Raw genomic sequence first — 26,503 nt, forward strand, 5'->3', positions numbered from 1 at the left:
ACGAAAGCAAAGCGAAGCTTTGCTGTCTAGGGCGAGACAACTTATGTAGTTACTTTTGGGGGAATGTGGACAGCAGAGTTCCACGCGCTTTTCCTGGCCGAGATTTAACCTCGGGAGCGCGCACGTCGCCGTGCCTCATCTTCATATTCGCAAACAAAGCCACTCTCACGCATGCGCACATACACACACTGCATACACACACGCACCCCCCCTTAAACAGACACACGCTGCATACACACACGCACCCCCCCTTAAACAGACAGACACACGCACGCACGCACAGACACACTCAAACAGACACACGCGCGAACACCCCCACCCTCAACCCCACTCACCGGGCTCCTCTCCCCTTACGCATGGGAAGGCACTGTGGAGCTCTGTGCCAGAAGGAGCGCTGTTCTGAAATCACCGCCGCCTCCCACAGCGGCATTGTAGGGAAAATTAAAGTTGCCTCCCCGTAAACACCGCCGCAGCCCGGGAACCTCGGGAGCCTCAGAAATCCCGAGCGCAGCTCCTCTGACGTCAGACAAGGAGCTGCGCTGGGATTGGTGCCGGTGGGGCCGTTGCCTGAAACGGAAGACTCGTCGACGCCGGGCGGGAGGGGCTTCTTCGCTCCTCACCCGGGCAGCGCCTGCTTTTTTTTATCAAGCTACTAGATTTGATAGTACTGGCGCTGCACTACTGCTCGTTTTTCTAGAGTGTCTTGAAACTTACTGCCAGCGTGCGAGTAGGCAGAGATGAGGGATGTGTGCTATGTCAAAGGGCACTGTCGCTGAGACCTGGTGTGAGTTTCTCTTCTATCCTCAAAGGAACTCTGACTTAGGCTGTGCATTGCTGAGGTTGGGTGTAAATATTTTCATAATGATCTGGCCCGACTGTGGTTCCAATACTCTGGCCCACTGAGGATCCGCTGCAGCTGCAGCTGCACCAGTGTATGAGGCTGCCATGTAATTTGGGCTTCTTTCCAACTATCCCCCACAGATGACACACTGGACAGGCTGTCAGAGATCATGAACAGTAGAACACAAAGTAATGAGTATCAGGATAGTGCTTATTCCGAGAAAGATATCTTATGCTTCGCATTTAGGATAAACAACAGCATAAGACATAATTCAACATGTGCAGCTTTCTTTCTGGGAATTGATGCCCCCACCTTGTGTTTCTATTGTTAGTGTTGAAACAATGTTATGTAGTCCGCTCTTTGTCATATTGCCCTTGTCTGCCTCTGTATCAATTTATATGAGGTCTTGTTCATGTGTTCCCAAACCTTTGCTCGGGAAGGGTACAGGGAACAGACGGCGCCCTTCCTGCTCACTGAACCCAATTGTTACATTTAACTGCATTGACCAGAGTTGCCGAGGAAGAGTTGGAAACCAGGGGACTGCTCAGGTTTGAGGATATCAGTATAGAGAGACGCTCTTAAGGATGTTATGGGACCAACCCAAGAACTATCGTATCACGTCAGCAGCATGACCTAGCCTGTCTGCTTAAAAAATGCAATCTTAGAAAATATATAATTAGGGTATTCTGCTTTCGGGTGAAGATTCGGAATGTGGACAGAAAACACTAAACTCAATCCAAAGCTTTTCTCCTTTATCACACATAAAACAAGCATTTGCAATGCAATAGGTCTCGCATTTGCGAGAGTATAACTTATTGGCATTGTAAATGACAATGCCTTTTATTTATGTTTTCAAAAGCAACACATAAATAAAAGGCATTGCCATTTACAATGCCAATAGCTCAAAGTCTAATAACTGCGAGACCTATTGCATTGCAAATGCTTGTTTTATTTTCTGCCTCTGTTCCTCTTTGTGCCCTCTGTGCCCGTTTTTTGCCTCTGCTGCCCAGCGGCCCCTCCCCCTCCCGGTTCCCGCTTCTGCCTCCCAGCTGCTCTTCCTTACCCCTTCCCCTATTTAATGGTGGCAGCCCAGCGGCTATGCAGAAGGCGCCCGCCGTTGCGCCATATGCAAGCCCGTCTGCGCCTGTCTGCAACCTGACCGCAAACTGCGTCAGGGACCCTGGTTCTTCGACCACCCACCGATATGACTCAGCTGCCCTCCTCGCACTCAACCCCAGAATGAACAACAACTACCAGCTGTCGATGCAGAAAACCACCCACGGCCAGTTCTCCTGCCGACATTCCTTCACATTTCTTCTGACCCCCACGGTCGCTGCACCTGTGCCGACGCCAGCACCACGGAAGCCCTGAGGTGCATCCTCCTCAACGTGCGCTCACTGCACAGACATGCCATAAAGATCTGAGAACTCCTCGACACCCTCTCACTGGACGCCTTCTTCACGGAAACCTGGACCAATGCCTCCTCCGCCCTGACATCGCCACCACCATCCCCGACAGATACGCTATCCAGAGGAAGGAACGCCCCTACCGTCCAGAAGGAGGACTCTCCATTGCACACAAGAGCTGCCTCCGGCTCTCCACGTCCAGCATGAGCAACTCCCCTTCCACGATCGAACACCTCCACTTCCAGACCAGCCCCAGAACAACGGTGAGCGGCACTCTCGCCTACAGTACCCCGGACCTCTTACCTTGATCACCCCCACCATAACTGATCTGGACTACTTACTCATTGGAGACCTGCACTTCAACCGTGACAACCCCAGCGACCCCCAACTCCACCGCCTTCCTGGACTACCTCTTCAACATCGGACGGAAACAGCTCGTCTCTACCCCCACCAACAACGCAGGACACACTCTCGACCGCATCTTCGCAGGAGGGAACCACTTCCGCTTCAGCCACACCACGCAGCCCTCTGGACAGACAACCACTGCGTACACTTCTATTTCAACAATGCTACTGCAAAGGAACTGGAGCAAGGTTACAGAGGAACACCTCAACTCCACCCTCAACCACGATCCCCTTCCCACCTCGACCGACGCCAACTCCTGCAGCCAAAGATCTACACCGGTGGATCACCAACTGTGTAGACAAGCCTGCCCCCCTCTGGAACCTGACAGACAGCGACCCATGAAGGCCACCTGGTTCAACACCGACCTTCAAAAATCCAGAGACACATGCAGACATCTCGAAAAACGATGGAGCAAAACCATTGAAGACCAGACCACCTACAAGAACGCCATGACCGAATACCATAAACTCATCAAATCCACAAAAAGGACCTTCATCTGGTACAAAATCCTCGTCAACTCCAGCAACTCAAAAGAAGTATTCAGCATCATCCAGCAATTCACCAAAGCCACCAGCGAAGCCACGGACGTCTCACCCTCCCAAGACCTCTGCAACAAACTAGGCTCCTACTTCCATCTGCAGATCAAGGCCCTCTACGACAACTTTAGGAAACAAACTCCAGAAACTACTCCTTGATCCAGCGACTACAGCCAGCCTACCGTCACCGCCTAGACCACTGTCTCCACTGAAGATACCGCCATGACCAGGAAGAGCACGTACTCTGGAGCCCCCACGGACCCCTGCCCGCCGCACATCTTCCACGGAGCTGCCTCTTCCATAGTACCTGAGCTACGACGTACCATCAACTCCACCTTCCAATCCGGCACATTCCCCGATGACTGACTGGAAATGCGCAGAAGTAGAGCCCATCCTCAAGAAAACCTCCGCAGACCCGACGGAACTAAAAAAACTACCGGCCCATCTCTCTTCTGTTTGTGGCGAAAGTCACCAAGAAGTTAGTCAACGTACAGTTGACAAACTTCATCAAAGAGAACACCATTTTCGACCCTTCCCAATCAAGATTCTGCAGCAACCACAGCACGAGACCGCCCACCTCGTTGCCATAGACTACTTCGGCACACTCCCCGACCAAGTCCACACCGCGGAACTCATCCTACTAGACCTCTCCGCAGCCTTCGACACTGTCTCCCACCGCATTCTCGCAGTCGGACTCTTCATTCTTAACTGGGCTTAGATAGACTCTGGAAAAAAGAGCAGCTTGAGAGTCCCATGTACTTTTAATGATGCCTCTCAAGTGCTGCACTGACTTGGACAGGATCTAGATACCTAGATACCTAAAACACAGATTACGTGGTTATCAACAGTACAAACCCTTGAGGTCCAACTCGCAAAATTTACTGTGCATCCCCCGTTTCAAAAAGGTGTGAATGGGGGGCAGATCTTTTACGCTCGACGCAGCAAAACTGTGGAACTCCCTGCCGAGTAATTGCAGAACCATAGAAACAGTCCCTCTTCAGGAAAATGGTAAAAACCTGTCTCTTTAGAGCAGACTGAGGGCTTGACGGCCTGATCTGAACTGTCCAGCGCTGTACTACTGTTCGCTTAGCGCCGGGACATTTCTGTTTGAGGTAGCTGTTGCGCTTTATAAGTGTCTGTATTATTATTATTATTATTATGATTATTATTATGATTATTATCTATATGTCCCAAGCTGTCATATGAGCTACTGTGATTCCAGAGGCTCTTTCTCAGTCCTTTTTCAAACAGATTCCTCAAAGCTAACTTCTTAATGGCTTGTATGGAATTTATGTACTGATATTACCAAAATCATAATTGGGTGCACCGATGAGAAGGCATATGGACTGCAGAGAGGCTACTTATCACTTTGGCTTGTATAGGACCAAGGTAAGCTAAGCAAGAGAACAGTGATATCTTTCATTGTCTCAAATCCCAACGAAATCAAGCATATTTGAAACGAGTCTATTGAATGCCATTCCTCCTCAGAGACAGAACATTCCTACATCCCTTGGATGTGGGATTTGCCTCAACTCTCTTCCTATGACACTCATCCTCACTTTATTCAGAAGGAAGACCCGGAAAGGGACGGTTTTGTTTAGAACTCTTTGATTCTGTTCAGAACAAATACTCCTTGTGATGATTGTTTTCTTAATACACCTACGATTCCCATGAGCATTGCAAATCTACTAGTGACCCTTCCCTTCATTCATTGTATCCCTTGAATACTGAGTTTCTGGAGCTAGAAATGTTTTCTGGTTCTTTCAGAAAATAGGCATTTGATGCTGTGGCTAATAGTAATACAATGTTGACACTTCTTCGGTTCAGTAATGTTCCTTATAAATAAGGTTATTTTTATTTCAAACTTGTTTGTTTCATCGTGCCGGCAGACCCTCCTGCCACAGTGTTGTATTGTCCTCATTTATTTGGTCTCTTTGAGACATGCTGTATCTAGGATATGGACTTGAAAAAATGCCCATCTTTTCTATTGGTTTCTCTTGCTGTCCTTCAGAAATGCTGGCTTTTCATTGGTGAATACACTTCTTTCACAATTGTGTATCCCCCCGTGAGGAGTACCCCTCTTACATGTGTTCTTACTGTTCAGGTTATTTATACTTTGAGAGAACTTTTTTTTTTTTTGTTACTTGTTCCGTTGTGTCATTTGCTTGCGCCCTTTATGCCTCCCCCTCATATCTCCCACAACACTGCTTAATCTACCCGCGCCTCCCCCTCACAGGTCACTGCTGTTTTGCTTTTTTTTTTTTTTGGTTACTTTAGGCATTTGCAGTGCAGTGCCCTTTTAATATCCCTTTGTTACCCCACCCCACTACACACCCCAAGATCGCTGCATTACATTTTTATGTCATATTACATTAGTTGCTTTTATTTATGTAGCACACCTATCCATGGGCTCGGGGGAGGGGGGGAAATAAACAATCAGCCCCTTATAACAGGATATTGAGCCCATACCAGACTCGAACACTGATCCCCAGCGCACCAGTCGGCAGCTCTCCCCGCTGCGCCATAATCTTTGCCTAGCTGTGTGGCAGGATGCAGTCCTATATGTGGCCAAAAAGGGTCCCAAGGGAGACATAGTGGCAGCCTGTGGTTCTGCGCCCTCACAAGACTGCTTGTTCTTTCTTCTTCATCGACACACCCAATTTCTGTTGCTGAAGTGCTTTCAGCCATTTATTGTAATTCTATGGGGACCTCGCTACGGGGCTCCATTGCACCCATGTGCATCAGCACCATTTTATTTACATTCAGCCGTTACACTGACACTTGATATAGTCCCCCGTGCAGTCTTCTTGTCTAGTCCCGCTTTTGGGGGCTTCAGACGGGGCCCTGATAATTGCAGTTACCATTGCATTTACTTTCAGCTGTCCCGCCAACACTTCTGAGAATTCTGTTTTGACTGGTTTCCCTTGTCCACCGTGCACAGGCTCTTACATGCAGAAATTGGAGTTTTTTGTAATCTTTTGAAGCCACACAGGGGGGCTCCATTGGTTAAGGTGCATCAGCACAATTTTATTCATATTTCGATGATGCAGTGACATGCTAAATAGTACCCTGTGCAGTCTCCTTTTTTAGTTACACCTTTGGGGGCCTCAGACGAGGCTCCGGTGTTTTGCGGGATACCATCACACTTACATTCTGCATGCATAACTCCAACATAACTGATGGGAAACTTAAGGCAGTGTCTCCCGTTTCCACTGGTTCTGCATCCATCTGCCCCAAATTAAAATAAGAAACCAGGAAATGGAAACTTATGCTCAGCTGAATTTTTTCTGTTTATAATTACCTTAAGGGTGTAGTGCCTTCTGTGGCTAATGGAGTTCCCTTCACAACTCCACATGGACACCTAGTAACTGCCTGTGGTACTGCACCCTTTAGTTTCTGCATGAATTTTCATTTACTACTTATGCTACTGCTGGGATAAAAAAGGAATAAAAAAAAAAACCTCAAATCATTTGAAACCACAATAACTCAATTTTTCACTAATGCTACACCTATTGCATTGCAAATGCTTGTTAATTGTGTGGCTGGTTAGCGCTTCTTAGCTTCTGCTGTTATGAATATAGCCATTTCTCGGCAGAGAAAATGAAAATGGGCCGGTATTATAGTCCTGTAACCTGGAGGTAAGTCTGGCAACCTTTGCAGTAGCATTCCACTCCCCCTCCCAGAGACAAAATGCTCACCAATGGTTTATGATCAGTTTTGAGAATTAACACATAGTTGTCGTAGTGTTGAACCACCCACCCAGAAACCACTAATTCTTTTTAAATTACAGCATATCTCCTTTCTTTCTCACTGAGGCTTCTAGATGCAAATAGGTCACATAATTCTTCTTTACCACATTTTTGTCCCACAACAGCTCCTATACCATACAGACTCGCATCCACAGTGGTTACACATCTTATTAATAAATAACTGCTTCAGTGTGGGAGCATTGGAAATGTCTTCCTTAATTTGCTGAAAAGCAATGGGTTTGTCCGCCCACACAAACTCACACTTACTCCTTGTAAGTTCTCAGAGGGGTTCTATTTTAGTTGCAAATCCCTGTATAAATTTACTGTAATATTCACAGAGACCCGCAAAAGATAACAATTTCTCTCTGTTGTCAGGAGCAGGAGCATTTTAAATTGCATCTACTAATTTTATTTTGGTAATGCACCTTCACTCGAAACAGTATGTCCCAAATACTCAACAGAATCCCGACAAACTTAAATTTTTCGCCCTTCGAAGTTAAACCATTGTTTTCCAACAACTAGCACACAGGCACAATAGTTCCTTGTGTTCCATTTTGTATTTTGAAACTACAAGTATGTCATCTTAGAAACATCTCACACACATTTTAAGATCTTTAGAAATATGAAACATTGCTCTCTGGAACACAGAACCCGCAGAGGCAAGCCCAAAGGACATTCTTCTAAACTGAAATGACCCTTGGGGTGTTAGAATCTTCTGTGAGTTCAATTTGATGATACACTGAGTGAAGATCTAAGGTGAAAAACACCTTGGCTACCTCAAGTACACTCAGAAGCTCATTGATATTTGGAAGGATGACTGTCTACAACCAAATTAGCATCAAAGGCTCACAAGTCCACACATAATCTAATACTTTTGCCTGGTTTGCGAGCCAAAACTGTTGAAGATACCCCCGCTGATGATTCCACTTTTTCAATAATCCCTTAGTTGACTAAACTGTTCAAAACCTCCTAAAATTCTTCCCTAACATTAATAGGTAAATTACTGAGTTTTTGTTTTGCAGGAACAGCATCAGCTTTTACTTTAACGCGATGAGGACCCCATTAATTTTCCTGGTCTTTCCTCAAAACCTTAGGAAATGTTTGAATAATATTTTCATTTTGCTCCCCATCTGACATAAGGCGTACAGGATCTTCTGAGATTAAGTATTATGCCCAACTTTGCTTGATCTTTCCACCCTAAAACATTAACACCTTTGACAGCCACATACAATTTGATACACGCCATCCTCCCTTTGAACAGAACGTCAACTTCTTTATAGCCCATAATGTCGATCCAGGAACCATCAAGACTTTCTACAATGATATCAGAATCTTGAAGGGAATCCAAACAGATCTTCTCTCTTAAACGTTGCAGACAATACTGTTTAGTAATTATAGTCCAATGTGACTCTAAATCAGCCATTAATTCCAAATCTACCCCTAATACTTGAAGACAACATTTATTTTTTAAATATTTTCTTATACTTCAGCTCCATCTATTTCCAAATTTTCACCCCCAGCTTTAATGATGGACAAAACTATTCACTAGTGCATTCACCTTCTCCTGTATTTCTTCCCTCCTCACTCACACACAAAACCTTTCCTTTATTTCCCGTAGGACCTGGCAATTAAAAATAAGTCTTTACACACTCCTGCAAAATGCTCTATCCTCCCACATATACTGCATTCTCTGCCTATAGCCGGACATTTCTAAAATAAGAGTATATATTAATAAATATATATATATATATAGAGAGAGGTATGAATTGTAGTAATAAAGTTATACTAGTCTGGTGTGAAATAAGTTTGTGTCAATATTAAGGAGGAAACCAATACCTTGCTGCAAAACTGGACCATATAATTGTCAGGAGAATCCCATAAGAAAAATACAGCAAACGTGTCGCAACAGGAAGCGGCTTCGTGTATCGAATGTTGTTGTTATGAAAACTTACTCCCTAGAGAAATGTGTGAAGGCACGTCCTACTCGGAAAAGCTTCTTATGACAAATGACTTTGAGCAGGCATCTACGTGGGCAGCCCGAGAAGGCACCTGGTAGGTGAGCATGCGAGGTCTAATGTCTCCAGCGTGTTTAAGAAAGCTTTGCATTCAAAACGAGGCACAATAAACAAAAATCAATAAAACCCTTTTACCACATTGTTGGAATTCCAGGAGAACGCGGTTGAGATCCGTGGAACAGGTATAAATGGTGGAGTCACTAGTACGGTAACATTTTTCTTCTAGTTTCTTTGGTTCAATGGAGGTAGTACCGCTGCTGTGGTTGCGTATCACTTGTAGCCGGTATCCCTCCACAACTCGTCGCCATTATTACAAATCTTCATTTTTTTAATAAAACGTTTAATAAGGCAGCACAGTACTGACCAGACCGAGATGCAACAGGACTTCTAGTTGTCTCAGGTCAGAGGATTCCATAACAATAGAAATAGTGGAACTCTCCAACGCTCTTAAATAAACACAATACAGAGTAAACTAAAATAAAGGAACAGCACATGTATCTACATTATGTAACAGATTGAATATAACAAACCTGCCCTGATTCGAACCCCTCCAGATCAGTTCACATAAAGGACAGGTAGAGCGATTCTATTATGCCTAGTTCATTGTAGAAAATGCGTATCAGAATTGTCTTGATTGTGATACAAGCTGTAGGACATGGCAACAAAATTATGGGGAGAAGTATAAATATCGAGCCATATTATTACATTTGTTCTGAGCTCTGCAAAGCGGTCCAACACTTTACCGACATACCTTTTGTGCATCCCATGCTGGCTTTTCTATGGGAATTGCCTTTCCGCAGTCATGGCTCCTCGGCATATCGAGGTTCCTTCCCACTCTCCTCAGAAGAGACATGGCAATATAGTCTTTTGCTCTGTGTTTGTCAGGCAAGAATTTGTTTCTAGAAGTGGCTGCAAAGCAAGCAGTTACTGGGTGAGACTGCTTAGTACTTTCTCACTGGACTCTGTCACTGACTGAGCTATGCAAGGTGGCATGACAACCACTCTTCATAAGGAGTTCTCGCGAAAACTCAGTGTTAAAGCTGTTAATCACCCCTTACCAAAGATTGTCTTTGGTGTGGGTAGTGAGTTATTATATAAAACCTTTTAAGTCCCTGTGTGGAGGATGTAATAAATTAAGTGAAGATGAAAGCGGGAAGGAGAGTGAAAACCTCAAGCAACCGAAACAAACCAAAGATAGAGAAACCGAGTGTGGAGATTGTAATGTATGTTTAGTGCCGTAGGATGATTTATCTGCTAAGATCCGCCAAGTTAGTTAAAGATGTATTTGGTGCTATAAGGTATTCCACATAATGTTTGTCCATTTTTAGTACTCCGAGGAAAAATGAGAATCGGTTTGCTCTTGAAGCATGCAGGGTCTACATTAGTGAAGCATGTAATTTCTAGACAGATAGCTTATGTTGACACGAGTAAATTAGGGTTTTAGAGTCTAAAATACAGGTCAGAACTTGAATCGGAGTAGGTAACCTCAATTTGTAGTCTTACCAATCTAATTTCAAAATACAAAAATACTGGCAAAACCAAAAATACATATCTGTGTTCTCTATTGGTGCTTGCAGGAGCCCTAAAGTGTTGTTCCAAAAAGCAAAAATGTCGGAATACCATTGGGCTATCAACCCATGCATTGCAGATTCTCTAGCTTGTTGGTTCCAGCCTACTCCGGCAGTGTTAGCTGTAGTCCCTGTACCAGTATCATACAATTCCTGCACCAATCCATAATCAAGGTTATGCAGAAAAAAATCTGCAGCCACTCTGATATAGTGAATATTGGCAGTTACTCAATTATTGACATAAAGGTAGATTTCTTTTGCTGTTTTCTTGTGGCCAGTATTTCAAGACAAATGTTGGGGGCTCACCAAGGACGCTGCACTGCCCTACCTACCGGGATATTCTTCCGCATTACCGCCACGGCTGAGCGCATCACCCGGGTGAAGACTCCAGTCACCAGGGTGCACCAGGCTATTCCCAGCTGCCCCGAGTGAGGGGGAGGCGTGGTCCATCGCGCTTAAAGCGCTGTCTCTCCCCCCGCGGCGCGGGACGAAGCCTGGACCAAGGGCGGGCCCTTTCAGGGGCCTGTAGAGGCTGGGCTGGGCCACCCACCCGACATTGCTTGATTTGTGTATTTTTGCACTATTTGGCATAGTTGTGTAACAAAGTATCAGCGCTATTTTTCTCCCTTTCATAGTTGCTTCTGGTGTATTACTCACCAAGGTAGGGAAATGAGCAGGAATAAGCGGAAAGAAGGGGTGGGGGCGGGAGTGGTGGGAACTCTCTGTAGATCCTTCACGCCCCCTAATAGGTTCTACTCCTGCACCTGAGTCTAACGCAACGGCTAACTCCAGCTCTCAAACTAACCAAGCACTTATATTAAGACCACAGTCAGGGCCTTTACTGCACCAAGTTTGGACAGCCTTTCTCCCCCACCGCCTACTACTTCAGCTAATGTACTTACTAGGCGGCAAAAGTCAACTTTGACTTTAAGTGGCGAACCACCGCAAAAAAAGAGGAAAGCTCGCGGCGCACCTAAATCTAGCTACCAGGTATCCAAACAGGCGAAACACAAGCCTGCTACTGTAGGGAATGGGGGAGGTTCCAATCTAGCTCCCTTGCCCCCAAATATAAACCTTGGTGTTGGCAACACCAAAACTACATCTACAGGGGATCAGCTGCCCTGCACTCCTCAAGATCAGGCTGATTTTCTCAATCGGGTTGAAGTCAAATTGTTAGCGTTAATTGACCCCCTCCTATCAAAATTGGCAGCAATAGACCTGAGACTAGCGAAAATAGAACAACATATTCTTAAAGCTCCACAAGCAAGCTCTGGGATTGGGCAGGAGGAATCTACTATCGTTCGACAGGAGAATAGAACAGTTCATAGATCAAGCTTAAACCCAGTGGCTTGCCCCCCCATCGCCAAAGCAGCCCTCCCAATACCCATCTCCTTATTAAAACCCACACAAAGCAGTCCTTCGACTCTTATGGTAGGGCCAAATGGCCCGCAGTCAACAATGCAAACTATGGGTGGGGGTAAATCTGCCAATGTCTCCCTCCACCTTCCACCCGAAGCCACACTTTACACTATAGTACTGGCCAATGTTCCAGGCCTTCAAGCTTCGGTTCAGGAATACTGGTCCTCTCTTAAGAACAAGGCCGTCCACCTGTTGAGTAACAGGACTGGAGTTGGGAACCATCTTTTTTTTGAGTTTAAGATGGTCCGAAGAGTTCCCTGGGTCGGACAATCCGATAAGGTTTTTGATGGTGACTGTGTGGTTTTAAGTTTCAGGTCTTCGGGTCTGGTCCAGCTAATTTTGGATAGGGCAGGGTCAGGTCGTTTATGTAAAGATGATATTAATGTACTCCCGATTGACTTTTTTTATCAAACGTGCAAAAATTAGAGGGGGTGTATCGAGGGTATCTGCTAACAACCCAGGCCCCTATAATTATGCGGTCCCTACCTTTTATAGGTTTGAAGCCTTTGGATCAATGGAGGACATTGATTGACTCAAATTTAACCCCAGCCCCACCTGCCTAGAGATGCATGATTTAGGGGAGTTTGGCGTGGATGATTTTGAATCTGTTACCCAGATCTCTCGGGTATCTCCCCTCATAATGCCAACAGTTCAGTTGGGAGATACCAATGGGGAAGACAATATGGTAGGAGTTGTTAGAGATAGTTAGTTCGCCCCGAGCAATGTTATTCCATCTGAGGGTGTCACGGAATTCGGTCTAGGAATCAACAAAAATTTGCTACAAGCCAGTGTAAACTTGAGTCATAGAAACTCCAATTTCTTACTAGTTTCCTGGAACATTGCAGGGCTGAAGTCCAAAATACCGTTGGTAGAATGGTCATCATTTATTGAAGACCATGACATTATGGCCTTCCAGGAAAATTGGTCATTGGATCATGTATTTCGACAAAGCTTCTTAAATGTTTCAAAACCTGCTGTGGCGGGCCTGAGGGGGAGACCGATGGGGGGCTTTAACAACCTGGGTGAGACAGGCCGATAAGCAGAAGGTCCAGGAATTGGATATTGACAGCAGAGATATTTTAATAATTAAACTCCAGGTGACTGATGCCCCCGATTTGTTAATCATTAATGTTTATGCGAGAGGGATGCCTGGTGGTAAAGCCTCTGGCATCGTTGCATTCTTAGATACCTTCCTCGATCAGCACAAAGGCGCGTGCAATTTAATAATAGCCAGTGATTTTAAACCTTTAGATATCAATGACATAAACCTTTAGTATAGAGGAGAATGCTCAATGGAATATTCCGCCACTGACACTTCCTCCAATCAAAAAATGGACTGAAGCTGCGCTGCAGTTAAAAGTACTATGTCTGGAATGGGGGATTAGGGCTGCTAATGGGAGAGCGGGCTAGGATAGGCAGGGCTCGCCAACCTTTAGCAATGGGGAGAGAAGTAGTCTGTAGACTTCATCTTCCTCAATAAGGAACTATGGCCATCCCTAATAGATATGGTTGTTCTGGAACGGTTAGAAAGCGACCACAACCCTTTAGAACTGTCAATGCAGCTTAAGGGACCTTCTGTCATTGAGGGACCGGCAATTGAGAGCACATTTGTAGAAGTGCAGCTTAGTAATGATAATAGGAGAGTTACATGGTCCAATTGTATTTATAACGAGTAACAACTGGAGCATATGAGGCTGATGGTTGATAGTGCAACAGCAGATCTCCTAAGATGTGTTACACAGGAGGATATTGACACTAAGGTTATTCCTATCCACAATGAACTTTTTAACAAGCTAAAAGGCTTTTTTATAACTAATATCAAATAATCTATGAAAAACACTGGCCCAAAGGTGGAATCATGGTATGGGAAATCATGTAGAGAGGCTTACATAGCGTTAGCCAGGGCTCTCAGATCCAAGAATAGGGAAAATATAAAAGGTGCAAGGGCGGGGTACAAGATAGCACAACAGAAAGCAAAAAGGGACTGGGATGATCAATACTGGAATGAGTTATTTAATGCCAGCAAAGGAAGAAACATGGCTACGTTCTGGCATCTGGTGAAAGGGAAAACCAAGCCAAGCGCCTGTTAAATCACGTATCCCCCGAACAGTGGGTATCACATAATAAGGCCCAGTTTGCTATATCAGATCATGACCGAGTACATAATCAAGAACAATTCTGGATGCCCTTAGCCAATCCTCCCTTGCACTTTACCAGGCAAGAGGTAGATCTAGCATTAAACTCCGTCCCGAGAGGTAGGGCGCCTGGGTTGGACTGTGTACCTGCTGATCTGTTCTTGCATAACATAGCGACCTGGGTAATTTATATTCAGTCCCTAGCGAACGCCATTGCCAGTGGTACCCCAATACCAGACTCATGGTTGGGAGCTCAAATCTTTCTAATCTTCAAAAAAGGGTATCGTTCAAACCCTGGCAATTACAGGCCCATAAGCCTCATCGACTTTTTACAAAAAGTGACAGCTAGGCTGGTGCTGAGTCAAATCCAGGATTGGTTTGATGAATTTGATATCCTTTCTCCTTTGCAGGCCGGGTTCCTCTCACACACCAGCACCATTGACCAGGTTTTTTGGTTTGTCTTAATTTATTGGCGTGTGGTGATTTTAAGAGGTGGTACAATTTATGCTGCTTCCATAGATCTTAAGTCTGCTTTCAACTTAGTCCCACGTGCCAAATTGTGGAGAGTATTTGCTGAACTGGGCATGCCTTTGGAATTATTGGCTTTTTTAATTCAACTTCATAACTCCAATTTTGTACAGGTTCGCTGGGGACAGCAGGGGAGTGTTACTGATAGGTTTCCTATTGCTAGGGGGGTCCGACAGGGATGCGTTCTGGCACCAACTCTCTTTTCCCAGTATATTAATAGGGTGATTCAGTATTTTATGAATCATCCAACGGACTCCCCTACCCTTGCTAGCATGAAGATCCCTCTGCTTATGTTTGCAGATGATACTTTGTTAATCTCAAAAACTTAAAAAGGTCTTGAGACGGCCATTGTTAGATTTGAAGAGTTTTGTTGGGACCATGGCCTTTTAGTCAACGTGGAAAGACCAAATTCATGGTGCTACTTAAAGACAAGATTTTAAAAGGCAAAGTAGCCATGAATGAAGCTACACTAGAGCAGAACCAAGTTTTTACATACTTGGGTATTACTCTAGGTAGCAAACTTAATTGGAAACCTCATATAAACCAGTTGGTCCTCAAACATGCTCAATTGTCTGGTACCCTATTAAAGGAACAGTGCTTTTTTCACACCAAGCCCGTAGCCCCAGTTTTAAAAATCTATAACTCAAAAATTAGTGCCTCGGTCCTGTATGGGGCCGAATTATGGGGATTTGATAATCTAGCCTCCCTGACGATTTCCCAAAACAAATTTTTGAGGGGCATAACTGGTCTCCCGCAATCTACACCATTGTTGCCCCTATATTTAGATTTGGGTTGTCATTTTATCGAGGATACAGCCCGATCTAGACCAGTGGCCTATTGGAGAAGGCTCTGAGTTACTCCAGAGCTTTCCCTGTGCGCACAAGCCCTCCTCGAAGTAAGGGATGCAGATTGTATGTGGTAAATCCTCTGGTTGAGGCAGGCAAAAGTTATTTTTAGTGAGATGGGGCTGAGCCGATTGTGGGAAAATCCTGTTGATAATGTTTTTCCTTCAAAAAAGGAATTTAAGGGGACATATTGGAGCATGGTTAAAATGAAGTGCTTCTCTACTATATCCAGGCCGTCTTTATCAAGGGACTTTTTAGAGACCAAACATGATAATGAGTACGAAAGGTACTGGGATTTTATCACTGTTTTCAAGGATAGGAAACGTTACCACCAATTTAGAGTGGGTTCTCTCCCAATTAATTCATATGTTGGTAAATGGTGTTTCACGATTTGCACAAAATGTCCGTTCTGCCCGACCCAGACTGAATCCCTAGTGCATATTTTATTTATTTGCCCAGTCTATAAAATACAGAGGCATAAGTGGCTCAAACCCATCTGTATGTCTATGGGCATTAATACTGGCAACGAAGCATTTAGGATTTTAAAAACCGATACAGCTGAACCCATTGTAATCGCTGTTGAAAATTTTTTAATTGGATGTGGGCCCTTCGCGCAAAAAATAAGAGATTATGGTAACTTGTTTTTAATGTAGTCACCTGGTCTTTTTACTTACTCATTTACCTACATGCTGCACTTATTACAAATAGATACTTGGGGTCTAATTGTTAGAACTTTTACTTATTTTAGTATATCTATTTATTATATATTCTTTGTATTTTATCACTGTGGAACCACCTGTCGGTGTCATAGCCCTAATGTGTACAATTTTATATCATTTATGGAAATGAATTGGTTAATTGTTTTAAATGTAAATGTCTTTCATGATTTTTTAATTGAAATAAAGACTAATCGAATCGACATAATGGTATACTTTCAGCACTTCATGGAACACATTTTTAGTTTTCAAAAGATTTGGGCTTTTGTTCGCTGGAAAGATGAGTTTAAATTCTAATGCTTTTCTTGTCTGAGGCTGCATGGGGCAGCACATACAGCATGTTTATCCTCTGTAGCGCCTGGGGCTGGATCCATGCCGGATTATCCAGTGCATCACCTTGTTTGTGGAATTCGTGTCCACCATGCCTGGGCTCTGATGACCTACTGTAGGATGTTGAAAGCATATCTTGTACTATTTCCTGGAAACAAAAAGTGGGTATTAATTTATCACATATGGAGTGGCGCTTGCCAAGTAGCATAGAGTTAGAACAAATGAGGACAATGAATGCATTGCTACAGTTGAGGGAAAAACACCTAAACCCTCCATTCTGGACGTAGGTCCGTCTGTAAACAACAAGTCCTGTGCACACGCATATGAGTGGATAAACAATACAGATAAGTATTCATTAACAAGGATGAAGACAAAGGTGCTCTTTCTTGGAGTGTTGAATTCTATTGGTGTTACTTCGCGAGCCAGCCAACACGTGTTTCGTCAATGGGCTGTGAAACCCCTGACTTCTTCAGGGCTGGAAACAAACATGGAAAACAGCGTGTGTCACAATGTGTTTACAAAAGTGTTACAAGTCAGCGCCTTCAAAGATGGTTCATTAAGCGGTGCGCCGCAAATTAAGACTTCTTGACTTTTTAAGGGGGGAAGCACCAGAATGATAGGATGCATTTTGATAAAACCTGTCATGAAGCCCATTGTGGTGAAGTCCATGCACGGTTACAACATTGTGTGTGAACCTTAAACACTATCTGCCATAGTACGGTGTGGTGTTGGTGCAAAGTGGGGGCGAATCACTGTTTTAGTACACAGTCTGTTGCCAGCTAGGTTTGAACTGTAGATGCAAGATCTAGAAAAGAGTGAAGGTGAAGTGCGTTTGAAATGAGTGAACGTCCGTAGTGTGAGTGCAGAATCAGGAGCAGACATTAATAGCAGGGTGTTAGTTCTGTCAAAATTAAAATCCCAAGTGCAGGTGCTCATGATGACCAGAAATGTCTCTTACACAACCATGAGAGATAACGACAAGCCTACCTGTAACGGAGTGGAATGAATAGTGGACCTAAAACGAGAAGTGGGCACTCTGGTAAAGCAGTGCCTAATGTAAATATGCGAGAAGGACACAATGGGTGTCACAACACAAAAATTGCAAAAGTGCTAATGTACTTGACTCACCTTACACCTGGTGATAATTCCGACCCAGTGGGTCCTAAAATTTGTCTACAATGAAGAAATCTCTTCTATCAGATGCTTTGTGTATCTGTGTAATAATAACTTTCATAAGTAAAATAAATTAATAATCTAACAGTTATGCCCTGTTTCTCTCCTGAATCCTGGACCGCGTGTCACCGGATACTGTGGGAGATGCGACACGGAAGTGAATTTAAAAGGCCTCCAATGCCTTTTGGATAATGCTTTTGAAATCTTACGAGCAGGGTCTCAACAGTGATCGGGAGATGCACTATTTCCTTAGCTATTGAGAGCATTCTGTAATATGAACCTTCTTGTGCGGTATGTGTTATGGATAAGACTACTATGTGATTGCATGCATACTTTAACTAATGTCCCTTTTACGATCTCTATGTCATGCTGCACCAAGTCCAGGAATAGTAAGATTAACATTCTACCTGTAACATGCTTCGCCCCATAACATGTGACGCTTTAATATTGTATTTTGGTTGCCTTTTGAAAAATTACCTGTAAACCATCTGTCGTTCTAGATCTCACTGCCTCTACTAAATTTTATAAAGTGTCCCATGAATACTTCATTGTAGGTTTCACCACTGTCATATCTTTCACAACATTTATGTGTTTGTCCACTTCCATATTCTCGTATGTTTGAAGAATTTACTTTCGAGATTGCCTCGTTATCCCATTTTATTTTCACTGTATTTACACTCTTTGTCCAATTTTTCACTAACTTTGTGCAACTCAGTGAGTAAAAAAATGCTTTTATACTTGGCTTACTTACCTTTTTAATGTATACAACATGCCACTTTGTGTTATCATGGCATTTAATAACCATTTAATTTGTGCAGCTCTATGAATGATCGGCCACTCCTTCCACCTAAAATGGATACGTAATGAGCACACACACTGCATGCCACACCACGACTCTACGCAGCTTCATTAGCTTTCCAATAGCTGCTCCAGCGTTCTAGTTGTTTTTGGCATTGGATGCATTTTAAATTCACTTCTGGGTCGCGTCTCCCACATTATTCAGACCTGGATTCAGGAGAGAAACAGGGCAAACTCACCGCAGGTAAGAAAAGAATAGTTTTCCTTGAATTAGAAAGAATCTGTTGGGTTACTTTTGGAATTTGCGAGGGTGTTGTGCAATGCGGTCCAAATATTCTTGTTTCTGGCTTAAATTTTTGCTTCTTTTTATGGCGAATGGTGCCTTATTAACTTGGTTTTGCCCTCACAAAGCGTATTGAAACTCAAAAGGATAGAAACGTGGCTTATAATGCCATAAGAGAGACTCCCCATCAAGATTTAAATTACATTACCTTACTCATAAGGTAAGATGAGATTTTGGCCATCCGTCTCAATTATTTTAGAATAGAAACTGGCTGTTATTTCTGATTTTAGAACAACTGTTAGATTATTAATTTATTTTACTTATGGAAGATATTATTACACAGATACACAAAGCATCTGATAGAAGAGATTTCTTCATCGCAGACAAATTTTAGGAACCACTGGGTCTGAATTATCACCAGGTGTAAGGTGAGCCAATTACATTAGCACTTTTGCAATTTTTGTGTTGTGACACCCATTGTGTCCTTCGCGCATATTTACATTAGACACTGCTTTACCTCAGTGCCTACTTCTCGTTTTAGGTCCAAGATTCATTCCGCTCCGTTACAGGTAGGCTTTTTCGTTATCTCTCATGGTTGTTCGAGACAATTCCGGTCATCATGGGCACCTGCACTTGCATTTGGGATTTTAATTTTGACACAACTAAACCCCCTCCCCATTAATATCTGGTCCTGATCCTGCACTCACACTATGGATGTTCACTCATTTCAAACGCACTTCACCTTCTCTCCTTTCTAGATCTTGCACCTACATTTCAAACCTAGTCGGCAACAAACATTGTACTAAAACAGTGACTCGCCCCCACTTTGCACCAACACCACACCGTACTATGGCAGGTAGTGTTTAGGTTCACACACGATGTTGTAACTGTTCATGGACTACACCACAATGGGCTTCATGACGGATTTTATCAAAACGGATCTTTTCATTCTGGTGCATACCCCTCTAAAAAGTCAAGAAGTCTTAATTTGCGGCGCACTGCTTAATGAACCATCTTTAAAGGCGCTGACTTGTAACACTTTTGTAGACACATTGTGACACACGCTGATTTCCATGTTTGTTTCCAGCCCTGGAGAAGTCGAGGGTTTCACACTCCATTGACGAAACACGTGTTGGCTGGCTCGCGAAGTAGCAGACCATTAAAATTCAACACTCCAAGAAAGAACACTTTTGTCTTCATCCTTGTTAACGAATACTGTATTGTTTATCCACTCATATGCGTGTGCACAGCACTTTTTGTTGTACTTTTTCCTCATGCTAATCAGTGTTTTATGATTTCTCTCTTACAGTGCTTAAAAGCATTAAAACATGCATTTTTAATAAATCTGTTTTCTTTTCAATTTCCTCAGGTTTCGCTTTGTTTTATTCATCGAAGATTGGTTCTTGCTAAAGACCATATAATTCAATTCGACGAAGAATTTGAGGAAATTAAATATTTATATTACTATTGTGACTGGTTTGGATTAATTTGATGGGGTGAAAATAGTTTGCATTCTAGCTATTTCATTGTACTTAAGTGAGGGAAGCTTTTAAAATATTTATAAGAAAAGAGACTACAAAGCCGCCATTATGGCAACAGAAGAAAGCGCAGAAACACTATTTGTTATTGTGGAGCAGCCCTTGGACCAAGTTGGTCTACAGATGCCGTCCAGTGAGCCAGAGGCTCAATTGCATCTTTATGAACCCTGCCAGTCTCCTCTCCAGCGCATACAGATTCTCGATCTGGAATGCGACGATGACCCAGAGACCTTCCTGATGATGTTTCAGTGCGCAGCGGAGGATGCCATGTTGCCTAAAGAGGATTGGCCACAGCAGCTAGCTCCACTCCTTACCGGGAATGCCAGGGAGGTTTATCAGGCATTGCCATTGTACAATGCTAATAATTATGATGATGTAAAAAATGCAATTCTCGCACATGTGAACGTGAGCGAGGAAAGTTACCGGAAAAAGTTCCGCAGCTTGGATTTCACCGCAGGGGCCAACCTGCAGACAGTGGCGCAGAAACTGCGAGCCTGGGGCAGAAGGTGGCTGAAACCAGAGACGCGGAGTGCTGCAGAAATGATGGAGCTAATTTTAGTGGAACAGTTCCTCCGCATCCTGCCAGAGAGTGCAAGGGAATGGCTAAGTCAACACAAAGTGCAGTCCCTGGACAGCGCCGTTCAGCTGATTGAGAGTTTCCTGACTGGTGATATCGGACCAGCTTACAAAAATGCGAACTCATTTGTCCAGTCTGCGGCCCGCGGCAAAGAGCTCTTGGCTACAGGTAGGAGGAAGTTTATGCGAAGCACGGCTACGTATTATTTCTGAGGGGATGTGTCTGATTGAAGGTGTTGGGTTTATATTTTGTGTCGCTTAAATGATTTAGTTTACTAGCTTTTGTAATCTTCCGATTTTCCTTGGGATATGTTTGTTATTTATTGGCGAAAAGCATTTCCATTAGAAAGAAGGACCTATGCTGTACCCTGGACAGTTGCCATTGAACTGACATAATGTGAAACCAAACAAACAGAGCTGATCATGAGTTTAGGCACCACTCTCTGGATGTACGTAAGGAAGACCAGCAATAATAGACAGGCATTTCTAAATATAACCTGACATAAAGGACCAATAGACATACATGCTTTGTTGTAGATTACCTGCTTTGCACTCTGTTACCATCTAGGGGTGGGCCTGTTACAACTTTCTTTTAAGTTGATTTGTAGAATGACATGTGATCAGATAGCCGACCCCCACTGTGCACCAGCGTGGAGTCGCCATCTTTGGTAATCCACGCAAGCCACACATCCCTGGACTCCCCCGAGTGTCTAGTTTTCAGAAATGTGTGGGTTTGGTAAGTTTTCCTAGATGGTCGGCGAGCCCGATGCCAAAAACCCAGGTGACCACCCTTGTAAAACCAGGTAATTTTGTGATTGGCGATTTTTAAGCCTCCACAATACTCTTTGGGCCATTACGTGTCACGGGTACTTGGCCCACCCACACAAGTGAGGTAACATTTTTATCGGGGAGAATGCTAGGAAAGTTGTGTCAGCCTGGTGACCCCACAACTTTCCTACACAGAAACGTGAGAAAATGTGATTTTGTCAACTAGATGTCAGGTTTATTCAGGATTGTGGGTAAGAAAATACTGTAATGCCAGGAAAATGTGTGACTATAGTCCCATTTTGAGGTTTATATGGCATTGTGAATAAAAAAAAAATTGTTGGGATCACGAGAGGCACACTCCCCTGCACTCCCTATGTTTTTTAATTTACAAAAATATCTAAAGTTGGTAGATTTTCCCTAGAGACAAACTACACCTTGGCATAGAAAGACGGAGAAGACAAACATTAATGCCTATCCATCTGTTCTTCAAGTACACACACATACTGATTGGATTTGGCATGAGGGTGAGTGAAGGTTCAGAGCGTAACGTTTTATTACCAAGAGATTTTACAAAAAGTAAATGCACTGTTAATAATTAAAAGGTTAAAAACCTAAACTAATGACTCGCAGCTCTTGAGCTCTAAAGCCACGTCAAGGGACCAACCTCTTTACAGGCCATTCACACACCTTTCATGCGTGACACACACAAGACCATTGACATCGCTAGCCGTGGGCCAGGCACATTCCTTCCAACATTCACATCAACAGACCGTGCCATTCAATGGCCCATCACTTTCATATGCCCACATGACTGATACAGCAATCACACCGGCTGACGGTTGATGTAGTGTGAGCAGTGGCTTGGCTAGCAGTGTGTGTAATGACCAGCAGCAGGATACTGCTCGCACACTGCCAGCCAAGCCCCAGTCCACGCACACCGCCAGCCAAGCCCCAGTCCACGCACACCGCCAGCCAAGCTTCAGTCCCCGCACACCGCCAGCCAACTACCAGTCCATGAACACTGTCAAGAATTTTTATCAAGAACGAAAACACAAACCTATTGGAAATAGATACAAAACTATAACTATAGACACAACAGTGGTAACTAAATACATCATTCTAATGCCGTCCGTGAAACAGAACTACAAATATAAACCAATACAGACTAGGCAGTTTACTATTCACAGTTGCACCCAAAAACTATTTTGAGTGTGATAAAATCTGAAACATGTGGGCACACACGATCCATGATTAGGAGAATCATCACAGTGGAAACGACTCTCCTTACACATACCTCTTCACAAACAGACTCTACATCTCTTCTAGGGATTGTTTTTTTGTGGCGTGGGAGGAATTATATTGGAAATGTGGCGATCTTTCAAACTAGCAAACACAAGGAGAGGATGGAGCGCTGAAACTTTTCAGACACTCACCTCCGTCACAGATCTGGGTTAAAACCATCATCGTTCTTTAGCTCACTTTGCCACCTCAGTTCAGACACAGCTATATGCAAATCAGTCTTAACCCTGTGCCTCATGGGAACAGTCCAGCCCCAAACGGCCAATACTGTCTGAAAATTCAGCGCTCTGTCCATCATCTCCCTGTGTTTGTGATCTTTCAGTCTCGCCACATGCTCCACCACTTCAACTCTAGTAACACTTGGCTGTTCCACTACAACAAGGCAACCTATCACAGACTCCTGAAACTGAACAAAAGTCATCCTTGATGCTGAAGAACACTCCTTGAACACAATAAGACCATTACAAATTGTTAAGTTTAAGAGATGCATAGACAACTTCTTTTAACAAATGTGAGCCTTACGAACAGTATTGTAAGGATCCAACCTCTGTCTACTCTATCTACACCACCCATGTGTTTATTATAGTCTAGAATGCACATGTTTGCGCACTTCAGCAACCTGACCCCAAACAGTCCCAGGTATAGTACTTTCATCATGGATGGTAGCATGTAGACACCCTCCTGTCCAAAAATTCATCACTGCGCAAGGCACTGCACTGTCTCCTCTCAAGCTTTTTGCAAACAAGCTCTTCTGGGTAACCTTTACGGTTAAATCAGATTGTGCCACAAGCAAGAGTGTCCACTTTGAACAATTTCTTAAACAATTGCACAGCAGAGTAGAAGTTATCTAGGTACAAATAGTGGCTTTTGTTGAAAAGACCTCTACCAAGATACCACCCAGTTTTCTCAAACTCCTAAAGTGGACAGACACCCAGGGTGTCAATAGTGAAATCCCTACTAGTGTGTACCCAGAAATTATAGACCTGTCCTGTCCTGCTCTCAGACAACATATACCTCTTAATTCCATAACATAACGTGCCCTCTTGCTAGGAATGTACTGCATAAAAAACAAACAGCCCTTGCACAAGACCAAAGATTCATCAACAGCTATTTCTTTCCCTGAAGTAATGATCTCTGGAAATTGATCCACCTAGTGATCAACAAAATGCAGCATCTGAAGCAAAAGTAAATACTGATCACAGCTCATAATTGTAGGAAATATGGCTGCCATCAAGGAACTGGTTGACCAATACGAAGACTGGGATGCTTCCTTATCAAGCCCATCAAAAAAGTGAAACTCACAAACTTCTTTATCTCATCCAAATTTGTGGGAGTCCACCCGTTAGCTAAGTCTGGCACTGTTGGCCCCCCAAAAACTGTAAAGCATACAAATTAGTCTGCTCAACAATCTCAGCCAAAATACATCATCCATAAACAAGTGAAACTGTATAGGCAAAAACAAAATCACAATTCACTCTACACCCCACATTCCCACTAAAGGCAGGCGGCTGCACCATGTTTGAATAATACCAGAGTTCAGCACTTCCAATTGGAAAGCCTTGCAGCCCCAGGCTGCAATCCAGATGCCTCTTGATGCACCATCAACACATCAGTGTCCTCCTCTAAAAACAGGCACTTAATCAGGATTGAAAGTAGCTTCATCCGCTCTGAGAGTAGCTTCATCACCAGATAATTCCTCGTGGACAGAAATTTCACTGCCAGAATCTTGCAGTTCCTCCTCTGCCTCAGATTGACTGTTTGTATCATAATCAAGGTTAGAGGAAGATTAAAAAAACATACCAACCACCTGCTGAGCAGTAATCATTCGGCTAGCCATAATCCTTACTAATAAAGGTAACTTGACAAACAAGTCCACAACAACAAACTCTCTGTAAAATAAGTAATAAACAAAATGTGGCTTTAGTACAAAGACCTATGTTTTCCAAAACTATACCACTCACTTGCCAGAAACACCTAGAATCAGCACCACCTACTCTGCACAGACGCAGCTAGGACCAAAAATATCCCATTAAAAAAGAAAATTGCACATGAGGCAATGCAATACACATTGTACACAAATCCCAAAAAACAATTTCACACTCAAAACATAAGCTAAATATGCTGCTATTATGACGCCAATTACAAAATATTAATTCCAGCATGACATTAACGCTAATTTGGAGTGAACACAACAAAAATGTTTTTCAAACACCTGCAACTACGCAAACTGCAGATGAACTACTGAGGAAACCGCCAGAATCAAAAAGCTTTGCACTAGAAAAAGAGGTGAAATAAAACATTACAATCACATATGCAAATAATGCACCAGTCCGCACACAATCTACCAGCCAAGCTGGGGGGCAGATAGGCCTACAAATAGCCAGAACATGCACTCCCAAAATGGACCTCTGCCAAAATAATCACCCAAGTAATGGGGAGCGACCCTTGCCCCGCTCCCCGACATCACCAACATTAATCTAAAAAGTAAATCCCTGGTGGTTAGTGGCTTCTCCCCGCCTCCCTCTGGGGACAGATGGGCCTAAAAACCTAAGCTTGATCTACCCAGAAATAGCAGAATAATCACCCCAGTAATGTGGAGCGACCCTTGCCCAAAGGGCTGCACGGTGCATCGCCGAAATTGATTAATAATAAATCCCTATTGTCCAGAGTCTTCTGCCCCTCCTTGAGGGCAGATGGGACTCACTACAGAAGGCCTATCTGCCCCCAAGGGGGGGCAGAAATGGATAAAAAGATATGCCGCAATAAAGGGGAGCAACATTAGCCCAAGGGGCCGCTTCCCGACATTGCCAAAGAAATCCCTGGTGACTAATAGCTTCTGCTCCATTTGGCAGCAAATGGGCCTAAAAATAGATTGATGACCTCCATAAAGGGGAGCGACCCTTGCCCAAGGGCCGCTCCCCAACATAAAAAAGAAAAGAAAATTCTGGTGACATAGTGGGGCACACACAATTTTAAATAAATCTGCCAATCTGCCCCACAGGGTGGCAGAAACGGCCAAGATAACTGCAAACCCTTTCCTTTTCCCCGATGCCTCTTGGTTTTAAACACCTCCCCCCACCTCCCGGGGAGAAAGTCACCTCCTTCTAGCTTCCAGCGTGCCAGACTTCATCTAATGACGCTGACTTTATTAGATAATGTGGAGGGGCGGGTAGGAGGGCAGCATAAGGGCTTCCGCTGCCTTCCCTGATGGGGGTAATTTAAAGGGCAGCCCACGAGGGGAGCACCAGTGCTCCCTCTGTGGGTGGGTGCTAGGACGGCTGGAGCGGTCCAATGCACAAGCCAACTGTGGTGTGGGATGGCTCCCGGCCATCCCATGCATGCAAGGGGTTAAGTGTGATGGAATTGGATACTTCATAAAAAGAACGCTATGGAAAAAGACACCACCATTTGGGAATTGATTGAAAAATGAAATATGGAAAGTAATTGAAAACAAGAGTGATTACAGATACATGGAAATCAAATTGGAAAGTTCAATGTGAACAAGGAAATTGGGTTGCCCTCCTAATATTGTGAAAACATTGACCAAGGATTGAGTTTTGTGGTCAGAACTCCGG

General features: G+C 43.8%; 1 protein-coding gene across 5 annotated transcripts in view; it reads left to right on the top strand.

Moving 5' to 3' along the window:
- LOC144770629 (zinc finger protein 197-like) overlaps positions 1–26,503 on the top strand; it is a 238,258-nt gene that overhangs the window by 82,912 nt on the left and 128,843 nt on the right. For all 5 annotated transcript variants that reach the window (XR_013598960.1, XR_013598962.1, XR_013598961.1 and 2 more), the window contains exon 2: positions 20,117–21,030. Coding sequence is in view for 2 of the 5 variants with exons in the window: in XM_078655317.1 (XP_078511443.1) it covers positions 20,337–21,030 (694 nt within the window). In the remaining 3 variants the exon portion in view is untranslated. The remainder of the gene's footprint in view (positions 1–20,116; positions 21,031–26,503) is intronic.

The sequence above is a fragment of the Lissotriton helveticus genome, chromosome 7, assembly GCF_964261635.1.
Source record: "Lissotriton helveticus chromosome 7, aLisHel1.1, whole genome shotgun sequence".
In the NCBI taxonomy this organism is placed as follows: Eukaryota; Metazoa; Chordata; class Amphibia; order Caudata; family Salamandridae; genus Lissotriton; species Lissotriton helveticus.